Source organism: Carassius auratus, unplaced genomic scaffold, assembly GCF_003368295.1.
Source record: "Carassius auratus strain Wakin unplaced genomic scaffold, ASM336829v1 scaf_tig00216332, whole genome shotgun sequence".
NCBI lineage: Eukaryota > Metazoa > Chordata > Actinopteri > Cypriniformes > Cyprinidae > Carassius > Carassius auratus.
Window position 1 is genome coordinate 658,539 of NW_020528515.1, and position 22,462 is coordinate 681,000.

General features: G+C 38.9%; 3 protein-coding genes across 5 annotated transcripts; 1 reads left to right on the forward strand and 2 right to left on the reverse strand.

Moving 5' to 3' along the window:
- Nucleotides 1-211: 211 nt before the first annotated feature.
- On the reverse strand, nucleotides 212-1,239 carry LOC113097584 (essential MCU regulator, mitochondrial-like). 2 transcript variants are annotated; one of them, XM_026262837.1, is made up of 3 exons: nucleotides 1,042-1,239; nucleotides 532-675; nucleotides 212-431 (listed from the first exon to the last, which is right to left on the reverse strand). In XM_026262837.1, the coding sequence occupies exons 1-2, from the start codon at nucleotides 1,201-1,203 to the stop codon at nucleotides 538-540; spliced, it is 300 nt and encodes a 99-aa protein (XP_026118622.1). In that variant the 5' UTR covers nucleotides 1,204-1,239; the 3' UTR covers nucleotides 212-431; nucleotides 532-537. The 2 variants fall into 2 exon arrangements, with proteins under 2 accessions (XP_026118622.1, XP_026118621.1); XM_026262836.1 differs by having other exon boundaries at nucleotides 212-434; nucleotides 1,042-1,237.
- Nucleotides 1,240-1,957: 718 nt separating this feature from the next.
- On the forward strand, nucleotides 1,958-8,584 carry LOC113097582 (DDB1- and CUL4-associated factor 15-like). Its single transcript, XM_026262831.1, has 13 exons — nucleotides 1,958-2,070; nucleotides 2,691-2,788; nucleotides 2,874-3,012; nucleotides 4,424-4,530; nucleotides 4,621-4,766; nucleotides 4,857-5,015; nucleotides 5,860-6,444; nucleotides 6,986-7,077; nucleotides 7,152-7,274; nucleotides 7,394-7,476; nucleotides 7,555-7,659; nucleotides 7,743-7,858; nucleotides 7,971-8,584. The coding sequence occupies exons 1-13, from the start codon at nucleotides 1,975-1,977 to the stop codon at nucleotides 8,024-8,026; spliced, it is 1,905 nt and encodes a 634-aa protein (XP_026118616.1). The 5' UTR covers nucleotides 1,958-1,974; the 3' UTR covers nucleotides 8,027-8,584.
- Nucleotides 8,585-10,179: 1,595 nt separating this feature from the next.
- Nucleotides 10,180-21,824, reverse strand: LOC113097571 (MHC class II regulatory factor RFX1-like). 2 transcript variants are annotated; one of them, XM_026262813.1, is made up of 18 exons: nucleotides 21,562-21,824; nucleotides 19,128-19,492; nucleotides 17,325-17,422; nucleotides 17,164-17,241; nucleotides 15,898-15,959; nucleotides 15,442-15,793; nucleotides 14,765-14,946; nucleotides 14,275-14,394; nucleotides 14,062-14,183; nucleotides 13,856-13,974; nucleotides 13,668-13,777; nucleotides 13,437-13,588; nucleotides 11,961-12,058; nucleotides 11,732-11,881; nucleotides 11,436-11,644; nucleotides 10,917-11,070; nucleotides 10,789-10,834; nucleotides 10,180-10,688 (listed from the first exon to the last, which is right to left on the reverse strand). In XM_026262813.1, exons 2-18 carry the CDS (start codon nucleotides 19,468-19,470, stop codon nucleotides 10,357-10,359), a joined length of 2,727 nt encoding a protein of 908 aa, XP_026118598.1. In that variant the 5' UTR covers nucleotides 19,471-19,492; nucleotides 21,562-21,824; the 3' UTR covers nucleotides 10,180-10,356. The 2 variants fall into 2 exon arrangements, with proteins under 2 accessions (XP_026118598.1, XP_026118599.1); XM_026262814.1 differs by having other exon boundaries at nucleotides 17,164-17,238; nucleotides 21,562-21,821.
- Between the last annotated feature and the right edge of the window lie 638 nt (nucleotides 21,825-22,462).

Consider the following 22,462-nt stretch of genomic DNA (forward strand, 5'->3'; position numbering starts at 1 on the left):
TATATATATATATATAAATGTGTGTAACATATAGTAACAAATACAAAACATTAAAAAATTTTTTTACAAATATTTAAGTAATAAAAGTAATCTCATAAAGCTTATTTTTAGTAAACCTTGCACAAATGTATTTGTCTTGTAGTTAAATCTTGTAAAATAAATCATGTATGATAAAACACATTACATATATAACAAAACCAGAACCAGCAAATAACATTCGAGCAATTTATTAAATAGAAGAGAGGCAGCTGAGGAGGGCAACCTCAAGTCATATTGTCTTTGACAATATTCAAAAACATAAAAACAGCATTAAACTTTGGCTTGTGGACATGGTTAGTGTAATGCAGGATGTAAACACAAAATGTGTTGACCATCTTCATTATTGCACAAATATATCTTGTTCATCTGGAACAGCTCAGAGGATCTTCAGACTGCTGGAGTGAAAAAACAAGAACATGAATATCTGAAAACCACATACACACAGTAACGCATAGTATATGTATGGTTATTAAATTGATGTATTACGTGTACCTGCACTCAGTCGTCATCATCATCATCATCTGGGACGAAGATCTCATGTTCCTCCAGAAGAGCAGCGAAATTTTTACTGATCAGATTACCGACATACAGGAACGGAATTACCACTATAAACATGCGGGTCAGACCGAACGGGACCTGCGGAAATATGAAAGCTTAAATGTAATATTATTCATAATTATTACAAATAATTATAGGAATATATGGGTGCTGGTTGAAGAATGTACATTTAAAATAAAAAATATGAAAATGAGTTTTGTATAAACAGTACGGAAAAATTTAAATATCATTAAACTGACATGTCTTTGAATAAATGATTTATAAAAACAACCGTACACGAATGCTTCCTTATTTTATAAGATACGTGCCGCACCATTCATTTGATTGGTTGCTGGTCGTGTCAGTCAAGCCATTTTTAATTGTGATTGGCCAGGACGAAGCCCAACCCTAGATGCTGCGTCCCTTTGGCAGTCTCTAGCTGCAATTAGACACGTATAAACGCACCTTAACTGGTTTAGGAAGGACACCCCCCGTTGTGGTTGACACGGCGGTTCGGCTGAAACACGTTCCTGGTGCGTTTACTGATTTCGGGCCAGTGTTGCGGATCAGCGATGCCGTATTTCTAAGGAAAAAAGCCCGAGAGAGACGACCTGCCAACGACGCCATGTTTCCTGCTTGTGTATTTCAGAGACACGCCCCTTCTTGCGTTTGTAATTAGGGGGCGGGGTAAATTTGAGCTATTTATCTCGGGCGGTTACTAAACTCATAAAAAATATATACTTTAGTGTTTTATTGAATAGTTGTGTTTAATCATTATATCATAATATTAATTAATAATTGACACTGTATATTTTGCATTAGTAATGTCAATAAAGCTTAATAATGGCTTGGGATGTGTAAATGAAAGGCAGGGGATTTCACACAAACATTCATGTAACAACTATTTCAACAGAGACACACCTTCAGATCACCTTCAGTCTCGACAATAACAATATGACAGTGTGACAGTAATGTATAATGGAAACTTAATTAAAAAAAACTTAATTTAAAGTTTACATTTATTTACTAATATAATCGCGTTTAAAAATGTGACAGTGTGATGGAATATAAAATATAAAATAAATTATAATTTTTAATGTCGTTGACATTATGTGTGAGATTAGCAGATTAAGCAGAAACCTCTTGAAATATAAACTAATTTTGAAACAATTACTTTTAAACACTTAATATTCGTTACTTATATTATAGAGTTGTTGATTGGTGAATACTACGCAGAACCCAGAGCCGTTGAGAAACTCCTAGCAGAACACCCAACCTCGTTTCTCTGATTGACGACGTTTTTGACCAATCAAATCCCTCAGCTGAGAACGCAGAGCCAATCAGAAAGCTGTCCGGGCTGTACTGAGGGCAAATCCAAAGAGCTGGCAAAAATCAAAAATGGCGCCCAGCTCGAAATCAGAGAAAAACGACAACAAACAAAAACAACTGAAAAAACACAAAGATCACGTCGTCAAACTCCTCACGCGTGGGCGGGTAGGCAGAAACTGGGATTTGGGACAAAAGTGGCATTAATAACGTGAAATGGTTTTTCCTCTAAGCGTAACGTAGATAATAATGTGTGTGTTATTAGCATTTTTAGCTGTAGCTTTATTTACCGTCATTTAAGTGTCCCTTAGTGTTTGTCATTAGTATATATGTGAACCTTTTAATGGACGCAACAATGGACACATTTTTATTTACAATAAACGGTTCTTTGGGGAAAATATAAATGTACAACAAACAATGTTCTTGATTATGAATCTGATTGATATGCCCAACAATGGTCAAAAGTGGGTTGTGCATTATTCTCCACTGACATCTATCATTCTCATTGAAATAACATTTTCAACCCTAAACACAATCTCATTATGGTATAGGTCTATACTAAATAGGTCAGTATTTAACATGAATGAATGGTAGAAATGCCTCAGGTAGTGTTCAGTGCAAAAATGATCATCATAACTATCATGGATTTAATATTTAACCTAAACAACATTGATTAAGCAATTTTATCTACAAAGTCAGTTTAACAGCCAATTTAACTGTACTTATGGCCAATATTTCCAAGTGTATTACTCTGTAACTGTATTCATATATCTCTTTAAATCTGTCAGTTGAATGGGCATCTCTCTCAGCGGCTCTTCCGGAAACTTCCTCCCCGCGTCTGCGTCCCGCTGAAGACCATCGTCAGCGAGGAGTTCCTCAGAGCAGGGTGAGGAGGAGATGCGATCCGTCCCGTCCGTTATCGGAGTGATATGAATGCTGTATCTGATTGGTCTGTCTGTCTGCTGTCACAGGCACATCTTCCTGGGCTTCACCAAATGTGGCCGGTATGTGTTGTCCTACACCAGTGACTGCGGCGAAGACGATGACTTCTCTTTCTACACGTATCACCTGTACTGGTGGGAGTTCAACCTGCACAGCCGCCTCAAACAGGTACATATGTTCGTATTTGAATGATTGATCTTTCTCAGTTTGTGTGGTTGGGTGCTCGTCCTCTAAATCAGTTTAGACTTGTGGAGTTCCTCAAGGTTCTGTCCTAGCTCCCTTTTTTTTTGTATATATAATCCTAATGGATTCAGTTTTTAATAAGCACTATTGTTCTGCTCATTGTTATGCTGACGACACTCCAATGTAAAATGTCTTTTAAGCCAAATGACATCCATGGTTTGAGTACTTTAACTGCTTGTGTGTCTGATATTAAATCACTTGGATGTAAATGCACTAGTTAAATCTAGTTTATTTTTTTCAGCTTGCTAAGGTTTTTTTAAAGTGTGCTGAGTTTGAGAGATTTAGACATGCTTTTATCTCATCTTAACTAGACTACTGCAATTCAGTGTATATCGATATTAGCCAATCATATAGGAATCCCCTAAAACAGTTCAAAATGCAGCTGCTAGACTTTTGACTGGCACTTGCAAATACAAACACATTACCCATGTCCTACTCCCTTTGCACTGGCTGCCAGTCCATTTTAATTAAAATGTAATCTAACAACATAGATATCTGTAAAATAAGACAATGTCAACTAAAGTTTGTGATGGTGCAAGTTACAATTAAATTACATTATTTCAGATCGGTTTCTGATGATTATTTCTAAATGTATTATGTTTTATTTGCTCTGTCAGTAATGCACACAAATATTTTGATTTGATGATGCATGTATGACTGAAACTCCACTCTTTAAAAAAAAAAAAAAAAAAGGTTTTGAAAGTGGGGTTTCTCACCGATGCCATGGAAGTTCCGTTCTGGGTTCCTCAAAGAACGTTTCAGTGAATTGTTTTAAAAAGAACCATTTTGTTTTTCTTAGCATGCAGAACATTTAATAATCCAAAGAACCTTTTGCCACTATAAATAATCTTTTGTACAATGGAAAGGTTCCCACATTTTACTTTTTGTTTTTAAGGTTTTAAATGGACTGGCACTGTTTACAGGTTTACACACCCCAGCTAGATGTCAAAGGTCATTAAATCAGAACCTCTTATTGGTCCCTAGATCAGACTGAAGAAAAAGGTGACCGGGCTTTTCGCCATTGCCTAAACTATGGAACAGCCTTCCTATGACTAGAACAACTGCAACACACAATCTTTTAGAGAAAGCTTATAGTGTATGAGCCAACAGGGGCTTATTTAAAAATGATTAGGCTACTGTTTGTCTTGTCATATCATTTTTTTTGCCTACTTTGATGTCTTTCAAACAATACTGTTCAGCACAGTGATCAACCATTGCTGTTTAACTGTGCTTTGTGAACAAAATGAACTGAACTGATATAAGATCAGACTAAACAGACATCTAAACTAAGATTACCCCATGATGTTACATGAACTTTATCTGTGTCTCTCTGCAGGTGCATCATGTGCGTTTGTTTGCAGGTGAGGACATCTACAGCGATCTCTATCTGACCGTTTGCGAGTGGCACCATGATCATTCCAAGCTGGTGGTCTTTGGCTTCAAGTAAGAGCCCTGCTCCTCTGTGCTGTGTGTTATGAGCCAGTGTCTGGGTTATTACGGTCATCTAAACATGTGCTCTCTGTGCTCTGTCAGCACGCGCAGCTCCAGTTCAGCCTTGATGAACATGATGATGAGTGATGAGAACAACAGGGACATCTACATCACCATCACCTCAATGCCTCCGGCACAACCGTGCAAACAGTGCTGCCCCGCGTCCTCCGTGTCCACCATACGCACAGGTGCATTGGTGTACTATTAGCATTGATCAATAGCTTTTTCCAGTTCCTAGCAACAAAAACAAACACTTTTCTCCGTTCACGTGTGTGCAGGTGGCGAGTGTCTGCAGCACGGTTATGTTCTGAACGCTCGCTATCAAGTGGTTTATCCGTTTCCGACGTTCCAGCCGGCGCTGCAGCTGAAGAAGGACCAGGTGATTCTGCTCAACACCAGCTACTCTCTGGTGGCCTGCGCCATCTCCCTCTGCTCAGGTACACAGCCAGTGTTTGTTCACGTCCGTTTGTTGATGTCCACATGGATGTGTGTGTTTGCTTTCTCTCTATGCCACGTGTTTTAGGAAATTAGATTGTTTGGACAGTTCTTTTCAATTAAATGAATAAAAGAATGTCGTTACTCAATAGTTATGTTCTTCAAACTGACTGGTTCATTCAAATTACTGGACCATATAGAGTCAGCAAAGAACCTCAAGACAGGAATCGAACTTGGGTGGCCATGAGCGCAGTTGCTATTGGCACCAACATAATTCGTTTTATTAAGGAAGGACTCAGTAAATTGATTAAATTGTTCAAAATTGACAGTAAAGCCATTTATAATGTTATAAAAGATTTCTATTTCTGTGCTGTTCAACTTTCTATTCATCAAAGAAAATGCATAATGTTTTCCACACACGTATGAAGCAGCTATCAGAATATCAGAAATAGTGATCGTGTGGAGCAAATCAGCATATTATAATGATTTCTGAAGGATCTTTTGACACTGGAGTAATGATGCTGAAAATTCAGCTTTGATCACAGAAATAAATTAGATTTGAACATAGATTTAAATAAAAGCAGCTCTTTTGAATTGCAATAATATCTCACAGTATGCCTGTTTTTACTGTATCTTTAAGCAGATGAATGCAGCCTTGCTAACTTGATTCAAAACATTAAAAAGATCTTTTATATACATTTCAAACATTTTACATTTTAACTTTTATTTGCTGGTATCTACAATGTTTTTACTTCATTAATAGTAAATCTGGTGTATTTTTGTATTTATTTTAGTTTGATATAATGAACTCGATGTAATTTGCTGTGTGAATTCCTCTGGGTGTAGGAGACGGGCATCAGGAGGGTCAAAACAATCAGATTCTCTACCGTAAGAGAGATGCTTCCTCCTCTTCTGCTCCTGTCGGACCTACATCGCCTTCCTCATCCTCATCAACCTCGTCTCAGGGGTCACCTGACCTCAGACAGTTAAAGCCCCATTTCACCCCGCTCTCCTCCAGCCAATCACAGGCGGCCGTGCGGGCCAGAGAGTTCGCTGCTGACATTTTCCGCAGAGCTCAGGCTGGAGCGAGGGAACATGACAGAAAAAACAAAGAGAAAGAAGAGACAGACACCCAGCGATTCCACAGCGAGGAGGAGCGAATGAGAGAGACACAGGAATGCGACGCAGAGGTCCCGGGACCCTCGTCTTCCTCCTCAGGACAGAACCAAGGTTCAGTGTTACCCACAGACGCAGAGGACAGTGCTGTGTGTAACACAGTCATGTCTCCTGGATCCACCTCCTCCGTCTTCTCTCTGTCTCCACGTCCTCATGAGCCTTCATCCTCCTCTTCCTCCTCTGAGCCTGCTTACGTCAACTACACCACTCTCAGATACAGACTCCCACAGGCCAGTGCGTCAGAGCAGCCGAGCGGTATGACATTTCTCATCTTTTCTTGTCATTAAAGACACACACACACACACAAAAAACACTTGGAATCAGATGTAGATTCAGAAACCGTTCTGACATATTAGGTTCAATGAATGATCAGAAGCTTGTCTTTTTGAACTGTTAATTACAAGAACTGGAGTCATTTGTTTATGAATCAGACTCTGCTGGACAAACTTTGTGTTTTGTGATTCACTAAAAACATCCAGCTCATAAAAGTCATTTGTTCATGAATCCGACTTTTCAAGTCACATCATATGTTTATGATTCACTAAAAAGCACTGATTCACAAGAGTCTTTTGTTCATGAATCAGACTGTGCCAGACGTGTGATATGTTTTTGATTCACTTAAAAAAATTACGACATAATGTACACTTACGATTCACTAAAAAGAGCTGATTCATAAGAGCTGTTTGTTGATGAATGAGACACTGTATTTCACTATGAAACAGATTCATGAAGCAGACTACACCAGCTGTTTTTGATTCACTAAACAGAACTACACTGGCCTGTCTCTTGTCTGTAGGAGATGAGGATGATAAAGTCCTGCTTCCTTTCACGGTGACGGATCTGAAGGGACGAAACTTGCAGCTGGTGACGGGACAGTTCAGCGGTCAGGTGTGTGTCGATCCCACACACGTCTGATGCTCTAGGGCTGTGTTTGATCTCTTGTGTGTTTGTGTCTCTCTCAGTGTGTGTGTGTGGAGCAGCTGACGCTGGACTTCGAGTATCTCATCAACGAGGTCATCAGGAATGATGCCGATTGGGGCTCCCAGTTCTGCTCCTTCAGCGACTATGACGTGGTCATCCTCGAGGTGATGGGGTTTCTTTTCTTCTGAAGATGACAAAGATGAATGGAATGTTTACTCTGCTGTTGCGCTCTATTGATGCATTGTTCTTATTTGCATGTGTTCTGCTGTTTCTATGGCAACAGGTTTGCCCAGAGACCAATATAGTGGTGATAAACATCGGGCTGCTGCTGCTGGCGTTCTCTAACTGTGAGGATGAACACTGCAGGTAAACACACACACGCACACACATACAAGCATATGATGAAATGCCCATTAATCCTTTGTTTTCTTTCTGTTTGTGTAGACCGAAGTCGTACCACTCCAGTCTGCAGGTCAGTTGGGATCTGAACACTGGAGCGTGTCGTACAGTCGGTGTCGGTGACCTCACTGAGGTCAAAGGTCAGACCAGGTAATGACCCTCGGATGTGTGGCCCCTGCTGTCTGTCTGTTTGCCCTCGCTCAGATGTTCTCATGTGTGTGTTTGTGCCGCAGTGGAAGCGTGTGGAGCTCCTACAGGAAGTCGTGTGTGAACACCGTCATGCGGTGGCTGGTTCCCGAGAGCAGCTCGCGCTACATCAACCGCATGACCAACGAGGCTCTGCATAAAGGTGTGATTTAGACACACATGAGCAATACACCTGCACTACTGATCAAAAGAGTTTTGTTTTTGATGTTTGTGAAAGATTTTCACTCTTTTCTTTTTTTTTCTGCTGGTTGCAGGTTCTTCTCTTCAGGTGTTGGCTGATAACGACAGAGCCACGTGGATCGTCCTGTGAGAGAGACGACACGCTCACACTCTTCAGTGCTGCTCTGCTGTGTCCAAACACAGCCGCTCTCAGTGTTTCTGTCGTGTTTGTTGCGTGTATCCGTGTGATTGACATAAAGACACGACAGCGCGGGACACTCTGGGAACATTTTTTGAAACACATTAGTGATCACCAACCCAATGAAGAACAGAGCTGAACGTCTGTCTCCACTAAACTTGAACACTTCTACACGCTTGTTTTGATGTTAGTGTAATGGACTGCAGTAGTTTTTTTCTGTTTGAAATGCCCTGTTATTGGAAGGTGTAGCAGGATGTTTTCATGCACAGAAATAAGACGTTGCTTTGGGGCTCATCTATATTAGTTAGCTTGATTTGTTTTGTTTGTTTCAGGATGCAGTTGTTTACATCGTTTAGACCGAGTCCTCAGCCAATCAGAAGCTGTCGACCCCTCCTGCCCTGTTTTAATACTAGTTGTGGCCTCACAGCTGGACTGGATGAGAATCTTGATTTTATGCAACGTTGTTTTACTTTTATTTTTGATAAAAATTATTCCTTCATTACTTCACTGGTTTTGTGACTTTTCATTGCATCAAAGTGAGCAGTGTTATTTAAATATAATTTATTTACAATAATGATATTTTATTATCGTTTGTAATTAGCTTTATTTTTCAGCTTTCATTTGAATTTTGTTGTAGTATTTTACATTAATTGTGTGTGTATATATATATATATATATATATATATATATATATATATATATTCCATTTAAATTTTAATGTTATTTCAGTTCATTGCAACATTTCTCATTTTCAGATACATTTTTAAATGTAACGTTTTTCATCTAAAATGTATATTTTGTTTCAGCTTTATTTCAATTAACAAAAACTAGATTTAATATTTTTTTAGTAAACAATAATACTGAAAATAAGTGAACTGCATGTTTATAACAAACACAAAACATCGAAATGCATAATTTTCTTAAAAGATGCTTTTAAAGGGACACTGAACCTCGAGGCACAATGATACAGATTTTCACATGGATCTCAGCTACAGGTACACTTCAAATAAGGCCATTATGGTTTCAACAGTACAAGAGAATAAAACTATATCATACATTAGCATAATCATACATGGGAATAATTTCAGCAACTCTTATAGTACAATTAAAGAAACACTTGATATATATTCAAAAACAATATAAACCTGTGCTAAACGGTTACATTAATATTCATAATCATCACTAGCATATCTTCTTTCTTTTTTTTCATTAAAACTGCTGCAGAATTATTCCACACATTAGATTTGGCTCTATAACCACTGGAGAGTTACACACTAGCTGCTGATTGGCTGTCAAAACCACCGTAATTAGACACAGAATATTCATGAACCGCACCAAAGCGTCCAATCACAAAACATCTCTGTACTCATCACTAATACATGTGTTCAGTGTTTGTTAGAAAATAATCATTTGTGCTCGGCTACATTAATGTGGATGCAGAATGAATGAATCGTGTGAAATGAGGAAAAATGACAGATGACTCTCTTTATAACAAAAGATGCTTTCATTATATATTAAACACCAAATCTCATTCATTTCAACCAAACTTGATAATGTACACTAAACTGATTCTGCTTATGTTTCACAAATGAGGCCTGATGAGATTTCAGAATTAAAAAAAAAACATTCTCATGATTGTTTTTGACATTTATTTATGCATTTATGGATCTCTAGATTGAATAACTCTCTGAAGGCACGTTTGATCTGTCAGCATCAGACTCAAATCAAAAAGCATCAAAAATAAACAGCTGATTAAAGCACAATAATTGAATATAACATTTGCATTATTAGGTAAAGAAGGAAAAAGTCAAAAGCATGGAAGGACATGGTGTTATACAGCTGTGAAAGGCAAAATCTGCTGCTGTAGTTTTTAGCTACACCTTAAATGACCACACTCATCATGAATATTAATGAGGAGCAGGCCTAGGTGACGCATGATTGGCTTTGGCAAAGAATGATTTCTATGGCAGCATGAAGCAGATGGAGATGCATCAAAACTGGAATCTTAAAGCGACAGTCTGCCCAAAAAATGAAATGTCCATCTTCATTTATTCACCCTCACGTCATTATATAACTTTCTTTCTTTATTCTATTTTACTCGTTTATTTTTTTTTTTGCCGATAGATGACTTTGGAATGACTTGATGGCAAATGCTTTTAATTTTGGGTGAACTGTAACTTTAAGAGTCGATACACGACACACATGGCAGCTAAGATTGACAAAGGGAAGGCAATGAAAATGTGTGTGTGCATTTAATTAAGGCATATGATTGTTACCGTTTTCTAGAAAAGCTGCATTAGATCATACAGCAGCTGTGAGGGCTGATTCACCTCAGGAAACTCAAACATGAAATGAACCGAAACTGAACTTCCTCTAATAATTACCAAAACTGAAGATTGTATTTCAATCCCAAACTGGCTCCCAGAGACAGAGCTCAGTATATAGAGTCCATGTTTGCACAGACAACAGTTAGTTTGGTGTGTTGCTGTTGCTGTTGAAGAGCTCGGTTCGGGCGAGTTTGGTGGGCGGCTCCAGTGACTCCTCCCCACAACCACAGGAATGGCCATGTCCTGATCTTCATCCGTCTCATCATCCTCCTCCTCATCCTCCTCATCTACACACAAACAATCAATGAGATTTCCTGATGCTACAGTGTTTGGGTGGTTGCTAGTTTCCTATGAAAAGAAAGTCTCTGAGTGCGTTTCTGTACGTACCTTTATCAGGATCCATTGACCTTTGACTTCTGTTCAGACAGGCGAACTGAAACGACAAACACAAAGTTAAGTCCCTGCATGACTCAGTGTTTGACAGCATGCATGCATGTGTGTGTCAGTGTGTCCACCTCTCCCATGACAGAGATGGGCGTCTCTCCTTTGGCCTGTGCCACTCTGTGCTCGATCAGGTAATACATGTACTCGTCATACAGCAGTCTGATCAGATGAAACGAGCCGAAACTGGCGGCACTGCGCAGGGTAAGATCTCTGATCACCACAGAACTACAAAACACACACAAACACTGTGAGATTACGGCAATATAACAACTAAAGACATACTCGACTTCTAACATGCCAACAGCTTTTTAACAACCTAAAAAGACAGAAACAGCTTAAGCATCTATTTATAAGGTAGGGGGCGGTATGCTTCAGATTCTAGAGAGCATTTAATAGGACAGAAAGTTTGATGAGAAGCTGAAGTGCAAGGTGATGTCATCAAAAAGAGACTATACATTTCCGATGCAAATTTGATCTTTGTTTTGAAGCACACTAGTTTACAGATAACCGTAAGACTAAAATATTCATACTTAAACCCGAAGAGCTGATGTTTTGATTTCATGGGGACTTTAATATGCAGTGAATCTCACCTGTAGAAGCTCCATTTGAGCAGGAAGAGTTTGGCTGCTTTGGGGAAGGCCGGGCTGCCGGTGTACGGCTTCAGGACCTGCGACACGACCCCGTCCAGCCATGCGGCCCACTGCTCCAGAGAGTTCTGCTGCTGCAGGGTGAGTTTAAAGTCCTGCTCCAGCCGCTGGACCACACCGTCTTCACAGCCACACACCCACGAGGCCTGCTCCTAAACTCACACACATATACAGCTGTACATTAAGAACTGAAGGGAGATCTGGGGATGACGGGACATGAACCGAGCGTGCCGTGCTACCTGTACATTGGTGAAGTCGACACGGTTGAGGTCGCTGAGCATCTGTGTGATCTGAGCCGTGTTCTGCAGGACGGCGCGGGCCGCCTGAGCCAGATGATTGAGAGACGTGTAGCGCCGTAGAGTCTGAGCGAACGCTCCCGCACACACAATCTACACAACACACACACGGCGTTAGCACAAACACTCCGAAAACAGAAGGAAGTAAGAGGAGATCTGTGGTGATTTAGACCTTGATGCGGACCATCTCCTCCGGGATGTTGATCATGGCGTTGGTCAGCCAGTTCTCCAGGATCTTAGCAAAGTTACGGATGGCTTGAGTTAAGGCACCTACAGGAAGTGAACAACACAAAGAGTCAAAATGAAGACAGGAAGACTACATTTCAATTTCTGCAAGTCTGGATCTCAAGTCCTGCAGCAGTAACTACAAGAACATTTTGAGAATCTTAAGCTGTACAGAGTTCTGTTGAAGTGCATAGAGTTAATATAGAGTTTACAATATCTTAATTTTGTTGCATACAGTTAAGCAACTGTTACTTTTTTCCCTCAAATTGTGCATTTAAAAGATTATGGAGTTTATAGGTTTATATCAAGTTGTATAGAGTGTGAGAAATGTTATATATATGTGTGTAGCTCATGGCTGAGCTTGTTTATAAAGTTTTGGAAACTAGAGTTTTGTAGCTCTGGGGATGTTGAGCAAAACTGTATTAGGTTTTATAGGATTATTTCTAATAGTTAGTTAACTCACTGTGGATAGAGTTGATGTAGAGTTGTAACCCACTGGGATGTTTATTAAGGCTGTATAGAGTTTGTGCATGGTTGTGTAACTCTCTGAATTTAATTTAAAGTTTGTATGGAGTTGTGTAGAATTTTATAAATCATAGGGACAATCATTTTTATAGTTAGTTTTACATTGTGTAGGACTATGTAACTCACCGAGGATAGTCATTATATACACTTTGTACAGAGTAATGTAGAGTTTTGTAACTACTGAAATTACGTTTATACAGTTTGCAGAGTTATGTAGAATTTTGTGACCAACTGAAATGGTGTTTGTGTAGCGCTGTGTAACTCCCTGGGGATGTCGTTTACATGAAGTCTGAATAAGTGCAAGGTTTGTGTCTAATAGAATTGGTGGAGTTGATATAGAGTTTGTGTAGAGTTGTAACACTGGAATGAAGTGCAAATAGATTTTGTGTTGTGTTTTAACTCGCTGAGTTTATATGAAGTTTGTATGTAGAATTTTGTGATTCACTGAGGTTTATATAGCAGGAAGTTGAATAGTTGAAATTAATAGAGTTTATATAGTTACTGTAGTGTTGGGAAACTTACTATGCATGCTGTTGAAATAGAATTGTATAGAATTGTGTAACTTATATAGAGTTTGTACATCGTTGTGTATCTCCAGGAGGATGATGATTATATATAGTTTAACTAGTACATTTTGTAAGTGTATGGGACAGAGTTTATATAGAGTTTGTGTAATGTTGTAACTTGTTTACAGAAAGTTTGTCGGTATGTACAGCATTATGTAAAAGGATGGTGAAGAGTTTTAATTCACTGTGATGGAGTTTATATAGTTATCATATAGAGTTTGTGTAGAATTATGTGACTCACTAGGATGTAGCCTGTATAGAGTTTATGTAAAGTTATGTAACTCACTGGAGTGAATTTTATATAGAGTTTGTGTAGAGTTGTGAGAACTCACTGGGGATTGGTCTCAGGACATCAGGGATGAGGATCTCCACTAGGCTTTGGTACAGTAAATTGTCGCATTGGCGGGCCCAGTTGAGAATGGGCTCATATTTACACAACAGAAGCAGAACCGACTTGGGCAAACGCTTCTCTGATTCATCATGACTGTAGAGACAGAGACATCAGTGAGACACAACACAACATCACAGCACTTGTGACTGTACTTTAAGCCAATGTGTCTCACAGGTCGAGTGAATCCGTGTCACTGCTTTGTCCTTCACTGAACCTCCAAAAAGTCTTCCAAAGCGTCTCCACAAGAGGGAACTGCAGGTTTACCATCACGTCCAGAATCGCCTATAAACACACAAACACACTCATTATCCACCAAAACACTACAATAACCACACATTGAAATCCAGCACACACACTCACCTCACAGTGCTCTCTGTAGATCAGCTGATATGTGTGTACGTGTTGAGGATGGAGTCCATCTGGCAGAGGTATACCCTCATCTTTGAGCTCAGGGAACTCCGGCAGACTGCGAGACGCATCTGAAACACACAGATTCAAAAAGATGATGTAGCGTTGATTGTATGTCCAAAAGAGAGAGCTGCTCTTACATTTTGTGTTCATTTTACCTAAAAACTGCTGATACTGGTGAACCTGTGCACTGATGTCAGATAGCCCCGCCCCTTGTTGATGCCCCAACCCCAGGCCCATTCCATTGGTCAGTCCCTCCACCTTCTGCACAGGCTTTATCCTTTATCAAGAGATGAGGGCTATGAGTCAAACTAACAACAGCACGTGATCAACAGCACACAAACTATAAACACACACACACACACACAGACCTCTGTTTCTGTGAGTACGGCTGTTGTCTCATGGCCAGGTGTTGCTGGTCCTCCACCAGTCTGTGGAGAGGGGAGTTGCTCTTGATTCGAAGGCCATAGTAATGGTACTTAGAGTTCCCTCTGAAACACACACACACACACACACACACAAACAAACAGTTGTTTTAATATTAACCAGTTCTGTTATTTTAGTATCATTATAGTTTTTTTAAATACTGTTATTTTTTATTTCATATTTATATCTCAGATTGGCATGTATACAATTTGTGTTGAAAAATTCTTGCAAATAAAAAAAACATGGCGTATTCACAGATAATCAGAACACATTTGATGTTTAAATGTTATGTGGAGCAAATTCTTGATCAGAGATTTTACTGTGGGTGGAGCTACCCAATACAATGAATATGCAAATAAAGAAAAATGGTTCATATTGCTTGTTGAAGCTTGAAGCTTTATTGCATCACACCTGGTCGGGACAGTGTGACTGTACCTGGTGCCCAGACGTCTGGTCCTGAGGCCCATGAACACAGAACGGATGAGTTTGCCAAAGGAGGCGGCGTTCACAGGTTCCAGCTTGGTCTGCTGGCAGTGCAGGATGTAATGACAGTAGAGAGTACAGCGAGGAAGACTCACACCTTCTGCTGTCTCATAGTTATCCATCAGCCACTGCACCTGAACACAGACAGGAGACAGATGGCAGGTGTTAATGGACTGACTATTACACAATCAAAAACTAATTTTTTACCTGTTTTATGGGTGAAAACAATGTTTTTTTTCTGTGTATTTTATCATTGTTTTGCTTTATTTTTATATTTTCATTTTTATTTTAAAGTTTTAGTCATTTTGTTATGTGCCATTATTATTATCCTATTATTTATATTTTGTTATTCTATTATTTTATATTATATTTATATTTTATTTATCTATTATTTTGATATGTGCTTAATTATTATTATTAATTATTGTTAGTAATTTTAGTACATAAACTTATTGTATTCCAGTTAACCGCCCAGGCAACACTTCTATTTTTCATTAAAATTTCTAATGAAATGTCTTGTAGTATTTTATTTCAATTACTAAAATTAATTTTAGTCACCAATAACAACACTGGGTGAATCTCTTTAGGTGAAACCCTGAATCATAATTCAAGAAAACAAATACACTCACAGTCGCAGGTGATGCTCGTGTGTTGTGTGAGAAATTCTGGTTCCCTCCACTGGCTCCACCAAGCATGTACCCGCCCTGAATCACATAACTCCCCACCCCTCCGCTGGTGACCACACCCCCTGACCCGCCCACTCCTGACGAGGATCCGCCAGCCACCACGGTGATCCCCGAACTGCCCTCTGAGAACATGGAGACCACCCCTGTGCCCATCCCAGACGTCACAGACACAGGTTGAGTGCTGGCGGGGGACGTGACCTGTGAGCCGGTGGTGGGCGACGTCTCATAGTAAGTGACAGAGGGCGTGGCCTGAGAGTAGAGGGAGGGGTCTGTGAACTGGTAACTACTGGAACGACTGAAAAAGGGAAAGAGAAGGACAAGTACAGAGAAAGGTAAATGTTTCAGAAGTAAAGAGAAACTAAATATCCACCACAAGCACTTGTGTGTGCTGATGCTCACATTGCAGTATTGTTGTAGTTGGCGTCTCCCTCCACAAACTGGCTTTGGTAAACATGCTGTACCTACACACAAACACACAGCAGTTTCACATCAGACTCTTAAAAAGACAGTTTTATCAGAGTCAGGTATGAGGGGGGACATCACAAAGAATGTCTACATAATGTCAAATCTAAATCTTTACTTCAATATTTTAAACTAAACTTTATATTTTAGTGCTGATAACAGTTTCACACAATATATTAACAAATGAAATATATACAGACTAAAATGTTTAAAGTTCATTTGCACCTGTAATTACATATTAAAAAAATTAAACTGTCAGGTAGAATTTTATATAGATATGATTTGACGTTTGTTTAAAAAAAACAAAAAACTAATGTATACATTGTTGTCTACATTTTTATATTTAGATAACAAAATAAAAATCTAGGAACTAATTTGTATTAATTATGTTAATATTTATTTATATACAAACAGAAGATCAACGGACCTAATATTGAACCTTGTGGTACACCCAGTTAGCAATTTTGTGGTGATGACTTAACACCATTAATTTTAACACATTGCTGTCTACAATTCAGGTATGATTTGAACCAGTTTAAAGCTTGTTGAGAAAAGTTCATTTGTTTCAATTTATTTATGAGTACTTCATGATTGACAGTATCAAGAGCAATTTTAAAATCTAAAAATACTGCTCCCGTTACCTTTCCTCGATCCAAACTTCTTTATGTTATCTATAACATGACATATAGCCATTTCTGTTTAATATTTTGGTCGAAATCCAAATTGTTTAGAGTTCAGCAGATTATTTAGTTCCAAATAATTCATTAATTGTTCAACCACTAACTTTTCTAAATCTTTGGAAATGACTGGAATAATTGAAATGGGTCTATAATTACACACATCATCGGTCTCTGTAATATTTTTAGGTGTTTTTCGTTGTAAATTGTTTCTAGAAATCGAGTCAATATACAATCACAATAACCTACCCCAAAAGTATCTGACCACTCAAAACACTTAAAAAAATGTACAGTATAAAAAGTCATTGCTTGCTACATTGCAAAAACCTTGTGAAATATCAAACTAAGTGACATTGCTTGCAAAGAAATATAATGCAAGCACACTTTCATCAAACTAAGCTTTTGAAGTTTGAACTGATATATATATACTAAGTAATGAACCCATTACAGTAGACGTCATTCTGCTTAAATTGTTACTGTTATGAAGTGTTATGAAGTGTGTGTGTTCATGTGTGTGTGTTTTTACCTCAGGTGTGATGTGTAGATTACTGACCCCCAGTTGTCCACTTTGACTCTTGGTTGTGGCCTGAACCACAGACCTCTGCTGGACACAAATCACCACAGTTCTGGGATTAATTTGATCTTTATGGCTCTGATATCCCACATGTACATAAGTGTGTGCATTACCTGTGCTGTGTGCACCTGTTGCACTACCTGTGTGGGAACGCCAGTCTGTCCCGCGGGAGGAGAATTCGATTCAGAGTCATTCGAGTGAAGTGAGCCCTCTACACAGAGACAGACATACCAAAAAAACAAGCCATATAATCATCAAACTCCTCAGATTCTCCAACTCATTTGCATATTAAAGGCTATAACTGAAACAGGACTGTTCAGAATGTTTTGAGATTTGAGAAGTATATGAACTTGAGTACAGCTGTATGAAAATATACTGTAACCGTAAGAACTCAATTACATGAGCCACAAAAACCGGTGTACATTTTTAGTAAAAAAAAAAAAAAAAAAAGCTGCAGCTGTATATAATATGGCCACTTCACACTACTGAAACTCACACCGCAGATCTTATGTGTGTGTGTGTGTGTACAAGAGAGACAGAGGAAGACACACTGAAGAGCAAAATAAAGAGACAGAAAACAGAACTGAGAAGGAAACACATGACAAAACCGCCATCAGAAAAGAGGAAATAATGACTGAAGACACGTTTTGCTCAGTACAAAACCTACAGGAGGAAATAATACCAAAACCATAACACACAACCGTCGAAATCAGTTAACATGCACTCATACTCACGGTACAGCACATCCAGACTGTACAGACAGCTACTGTAGAACATGATGTGAACACAGACACACATGCAGCCATTTCTCTTTATATCAGGCTCTCACAGGCCGGCCTTGAACAACTAATCTCCACAGATGGGCCGAGAAATCTCTCGCTCAGGTAAACACAGGTATCAGATTGAGAGGGAGATTGAGAGAGGAGAAATCAAGCTCAAGAAAGGACGTTTGCTTTACCTGTGCTTTTTACTTTGGTTTCCATTCTATATTTTCCTGCATCCTCCAGTTTATCTCTCTGCTCGAGTAAATTATTCGGTGATATCTCAGGCTTTGCGATCAGCATTAAACTGAAGCCTTTCTACAGGTGTTTGCTGCTGTCTTTTCCCATACAGCAGATTAATGTACATCATCTGCTATATACTTGTATGAAATGATTGTCTTACATAAAAAGAGTCAATTTTAGTCTAATTTCATATAGAAACGTTTTAATCTGTCAGCATTAATTTCATATACACATACGTGGAATTTATGTAATGTTGAGATTTTAATTTTCTATTAGTGTTGATTTTTTTTATCATGAGTTTTAAATATACAAGTAATTTATGTTTACAATGCATATAATATAAATAACTTATATAAATGTATTCAGGACGATGTGATGAATAAAAGCAGTTATTTGAAATGTCGTAAAAAAAAATTGCTGTCGATTTTGATTAATTTAATGTATCCCTTCTGATAAAAGTATTTTATTTTTTTTATTATTTTTTTTTATTTTGATATTGACATAAATGGACATGTTGTGGTCACTATATTAAGTCTGTCAGGTCTCAGTATTGGTAGTTTATAAAGCTGCTGTGGTAAGAAGTTCGTCTGCGGACGCTGAGTAGGCAGTGCTGTCATATCGGCTGCCAATTAGAGCGCTACAATGTTCAGTCATCAGAAAGAAAACGTGTATGTGTGAGTGTGTTAAATAAAAAGCAGAAGGGAATGTCTGTGTGTCAGGCTGTGACATGCACTGCTACTCTTGCGCGTTTATTTCGAGGTCCTTCTATTCAGGGAGAGGCCTAGAAAGTGTCAGGTGTCTGTTAGATCAGATTACACACACTTTCATACACGCTGTGCTCTTCTCTGCAGCGTCAGTCCTCACCAGGAGAAAGTGAAGTCCACATGTATCTAGTAAAGTGTGAGTGCTCACCGCTAACGGTCACCACTATGTACTGCTGGGCGCTCTGGCTGTTTCCTGCCTGGGAGGCGGAGCTCTGTATCTCTCCTGCCACATACTGCGCTGCTGTCACGGCTCCTTGAGGGGGCGTGGCCAGAACCAGTTTCTTTTGAGTGACAGGGGGCGTGGCCTGCACTCTTATGATCGAGGCCGTCTGTGCAGGAGCGGATCCCGCTGAGCTCTGGATGTCGGAGAGGAACTGGGACGAGGTGGTAGTGGAAGTGGCTTTCTGCTGGGTCGACGAGGCCGTCGTGACGTTGCCCCCTTGTGATTGAGAGGGTGGGAGCTCCTCGGAGGGGTAGCCTGAAGTTGCCATGATGACAAAAGCCCAAATCCCCCTGTAAACGGAAATTAAAAGCGCGGATTAAGCCCGGCAGGAAGTTGAAAGCAAAAAGATTTAGACTTCTTTACTTGTTTTAATGATAGATGCTATTGCACTTGAGATTATTCCGGTTACACTTCAATTGCACTTTTACATGCACTGGTCGATTTTGAGCTGTTTTGCTTTCATAACATGTCTTTGTTTCGGGTTAGAGGAAAGAAAACGTTCAAAATGCATATTTAATTGTTTATTTTATAATACTTCGTCTCTTTGCGTCTGCAGATTTCAGGTACAATACAGATCTTTGAAGTTTGGTTTCTCAAAATGAGTTTTTTCCTCCACTTTAGGAAACTCGTTGCACAAAACAATTATCTTAATGTGACTGATGTGATTAAGGGAATCGTACTGTATTCACCTGTAGAGTCTTGCCTTAATATTTTATTACATAAAAAGCAATAGTGCCTTGTAATAAGATCAAAACATTATTTTTACAAAGCAAATTCGCTGGCATATTTCCACTGGTTTAACTACATATTTATTTGAATACGAAATAAGAATATGCATTTAGAATATTTTATCATTATCAATCAAAATAAAAACAATTTATCTAAAAAAAAAAATGTCAGACATTCTGTCTCACTTATGCATAGAGTGCATTCATTTAGTGTGAGACTGCATGTAAAACGAACCACATTCTCTCTCCCTGTCAGATGCACATAAATCCTTGAGCTGGCTGAACTTGTTTAACAGTGCTCTCATTTTGTGTGAATTCGAGGCACCGGGCGGCATTGCGTGCCCTGTCTTGTGATGACAGTATGAGCTCGTTCATATGAAGTTACTGTGAAAGAGCGAGAACATTTCACAGTGAACCTTCTGATCATCAGACTCAGTGTAAAACAGCTTAAAAAGAACTCACACCATTCAAATTATTCCATGAAAATAATAAAACATTGTGTTGTGTGATGGATTATTTTTCTCTCTCTGGTCCAAATACACTGGTAGACATATAATCAATGCTATGATTTTACCTCAATAACATACCATCTATTTTAAGTTTCTATATAAAGAAAACATATACAAACCGGCAGAGAAGAAAGTAGAAACATTAAGCTTATATGTTCATAACTTATTTTTCAAATATGCTGACAAATGTATGTGCAAAACGTCATAAAGCGTCTTATTTATTGAACATAAATCTGACTCAACTTTATTTTGTGCAATATATTACTTTTCTCTCTATGTTTTAAGTTTACATTATATATAACATTTCTTATATACCTGTGTATTAATATGTATGTTTTGTTTATTGCTGGTAGAACAAAGTATGCAGAGACTTGTCTGACCCTGGAGCAGAAAAGCAGTCATAAGTAGCACAGATATCAAAATCAGAATCAGAAAGAGCTTTATATACTTGTAGAAATAACCAAAATGTACATTGTAAGGGTCAAAATTATAAGTTTTGTTTATTGCTAGCAGAGAAGTATGTATAGCTACATAACTAGTTAGAAATATGTCAATCACGCCCTTTTAACTTCACAGGCCACGCCCCTCTCAAGGCCAAGGCTACGCCCCCGCCCCTCCCTCCCTCCGCGCTGGAGCTGATCTGGCACACATTTCTGGCTGTTCGACGACTCCCTTCAACAAAGTTTTTAACCCGAGAAAACACAACTCCCGGGAGTTTGATCCACTGAAAGTCTGCATTCCATCGTCATTCGCGTTAAACAAACTCCAGCAAACCGGACAAGCGAAATAAAGTCACAGTCGCGTGTAGTTTGACTGTCAAAAGTCGCTCTTTGACATGTGATCCTAAACCACTCGTCTGCTCCAGCCATCAAGTCCGCCAAACACGCTTCTGACGTCACGCTCGCTCACCATAAACAAATAACAATGAAAAAGTAACACATGCTCAAGTTACAACCCCCGCCATTTTGTAGCAGATTTGACATCGTCATAACAACCGCCAGCGCGTGCGAGAGGCGCGAGTCGAGTTCAGGCGCGTGAACGGAGGAAACCGTGTCTAGCACACTTCGACAGTTGTCCACAAATAACAAGAGGAGGATGCATGGAATAAAGTTGTTCTTTCACCTGTCGCTTCCCGCCGGATGATCTTAGTTTGGCGCGGAGTTTTATTTTCTTAAAGGTTGTTGTTGATTCGCGTTGCTGGGTTCTTGTCGCCACGACTACCGTGACTATGGCGCCTCGTCCTCACCGGGGCAACTGTTGCTACCCACCCGTCTAAGCACCGCCCTCTTGCTCAGCGACGATTGGCTGCGCGTCGCCAAGGGAAACGGCATCCTCTCTTTATTATTGGGGAAGGTGAGCGTCTATAACAAACAGAGTTTCTCATTCGCTGACAGTCGAGTTACATTATTACGCAAGAAGATCACGCCCCCTTTACGCTCATTTATTGGACCGCATTTCTGTCAATCAAATTAAACGTCACGTTCGACTCCTCGGACGTTTCGACGTCAGTTAAAGATAAACGTAAACGTTAAAAAACGTACGTGTAATTATGTATCAAAATAGTGTTTTATTTTTATTTTATTTTTACAACAAATAGAGTAAATCGTATGTATAATCATTACCCTACAAAACGTGACAATATTAAATATACTTTCTGTACATCAAATGACAACGGACTAAATGTTTTCAAACATTTTTCTATAAAACAGGATAACTGTATCCTGAATAAATGAAATAAATAAATAAATAAAAAATAATATATATATATATATATATATATATATAATTCGTGATTTAAGCACAAAATACTGTAAATGTAGGCTATCATTTTATTTCTAATTCTAGTGACTCAATTAGCATATTAATCATAATATTATAATCATTATAATAACCAATTAGCCCGTATGCTGAAGGCCCATCCCTGTGCTGTTACCAGTGTGTCAATCTTGTGACTGTATGAGTATAAAGAAACAATCTTTTCCTGATAGATTTATTAGATGTTTTCTGAGGTGCTGCGACTCTT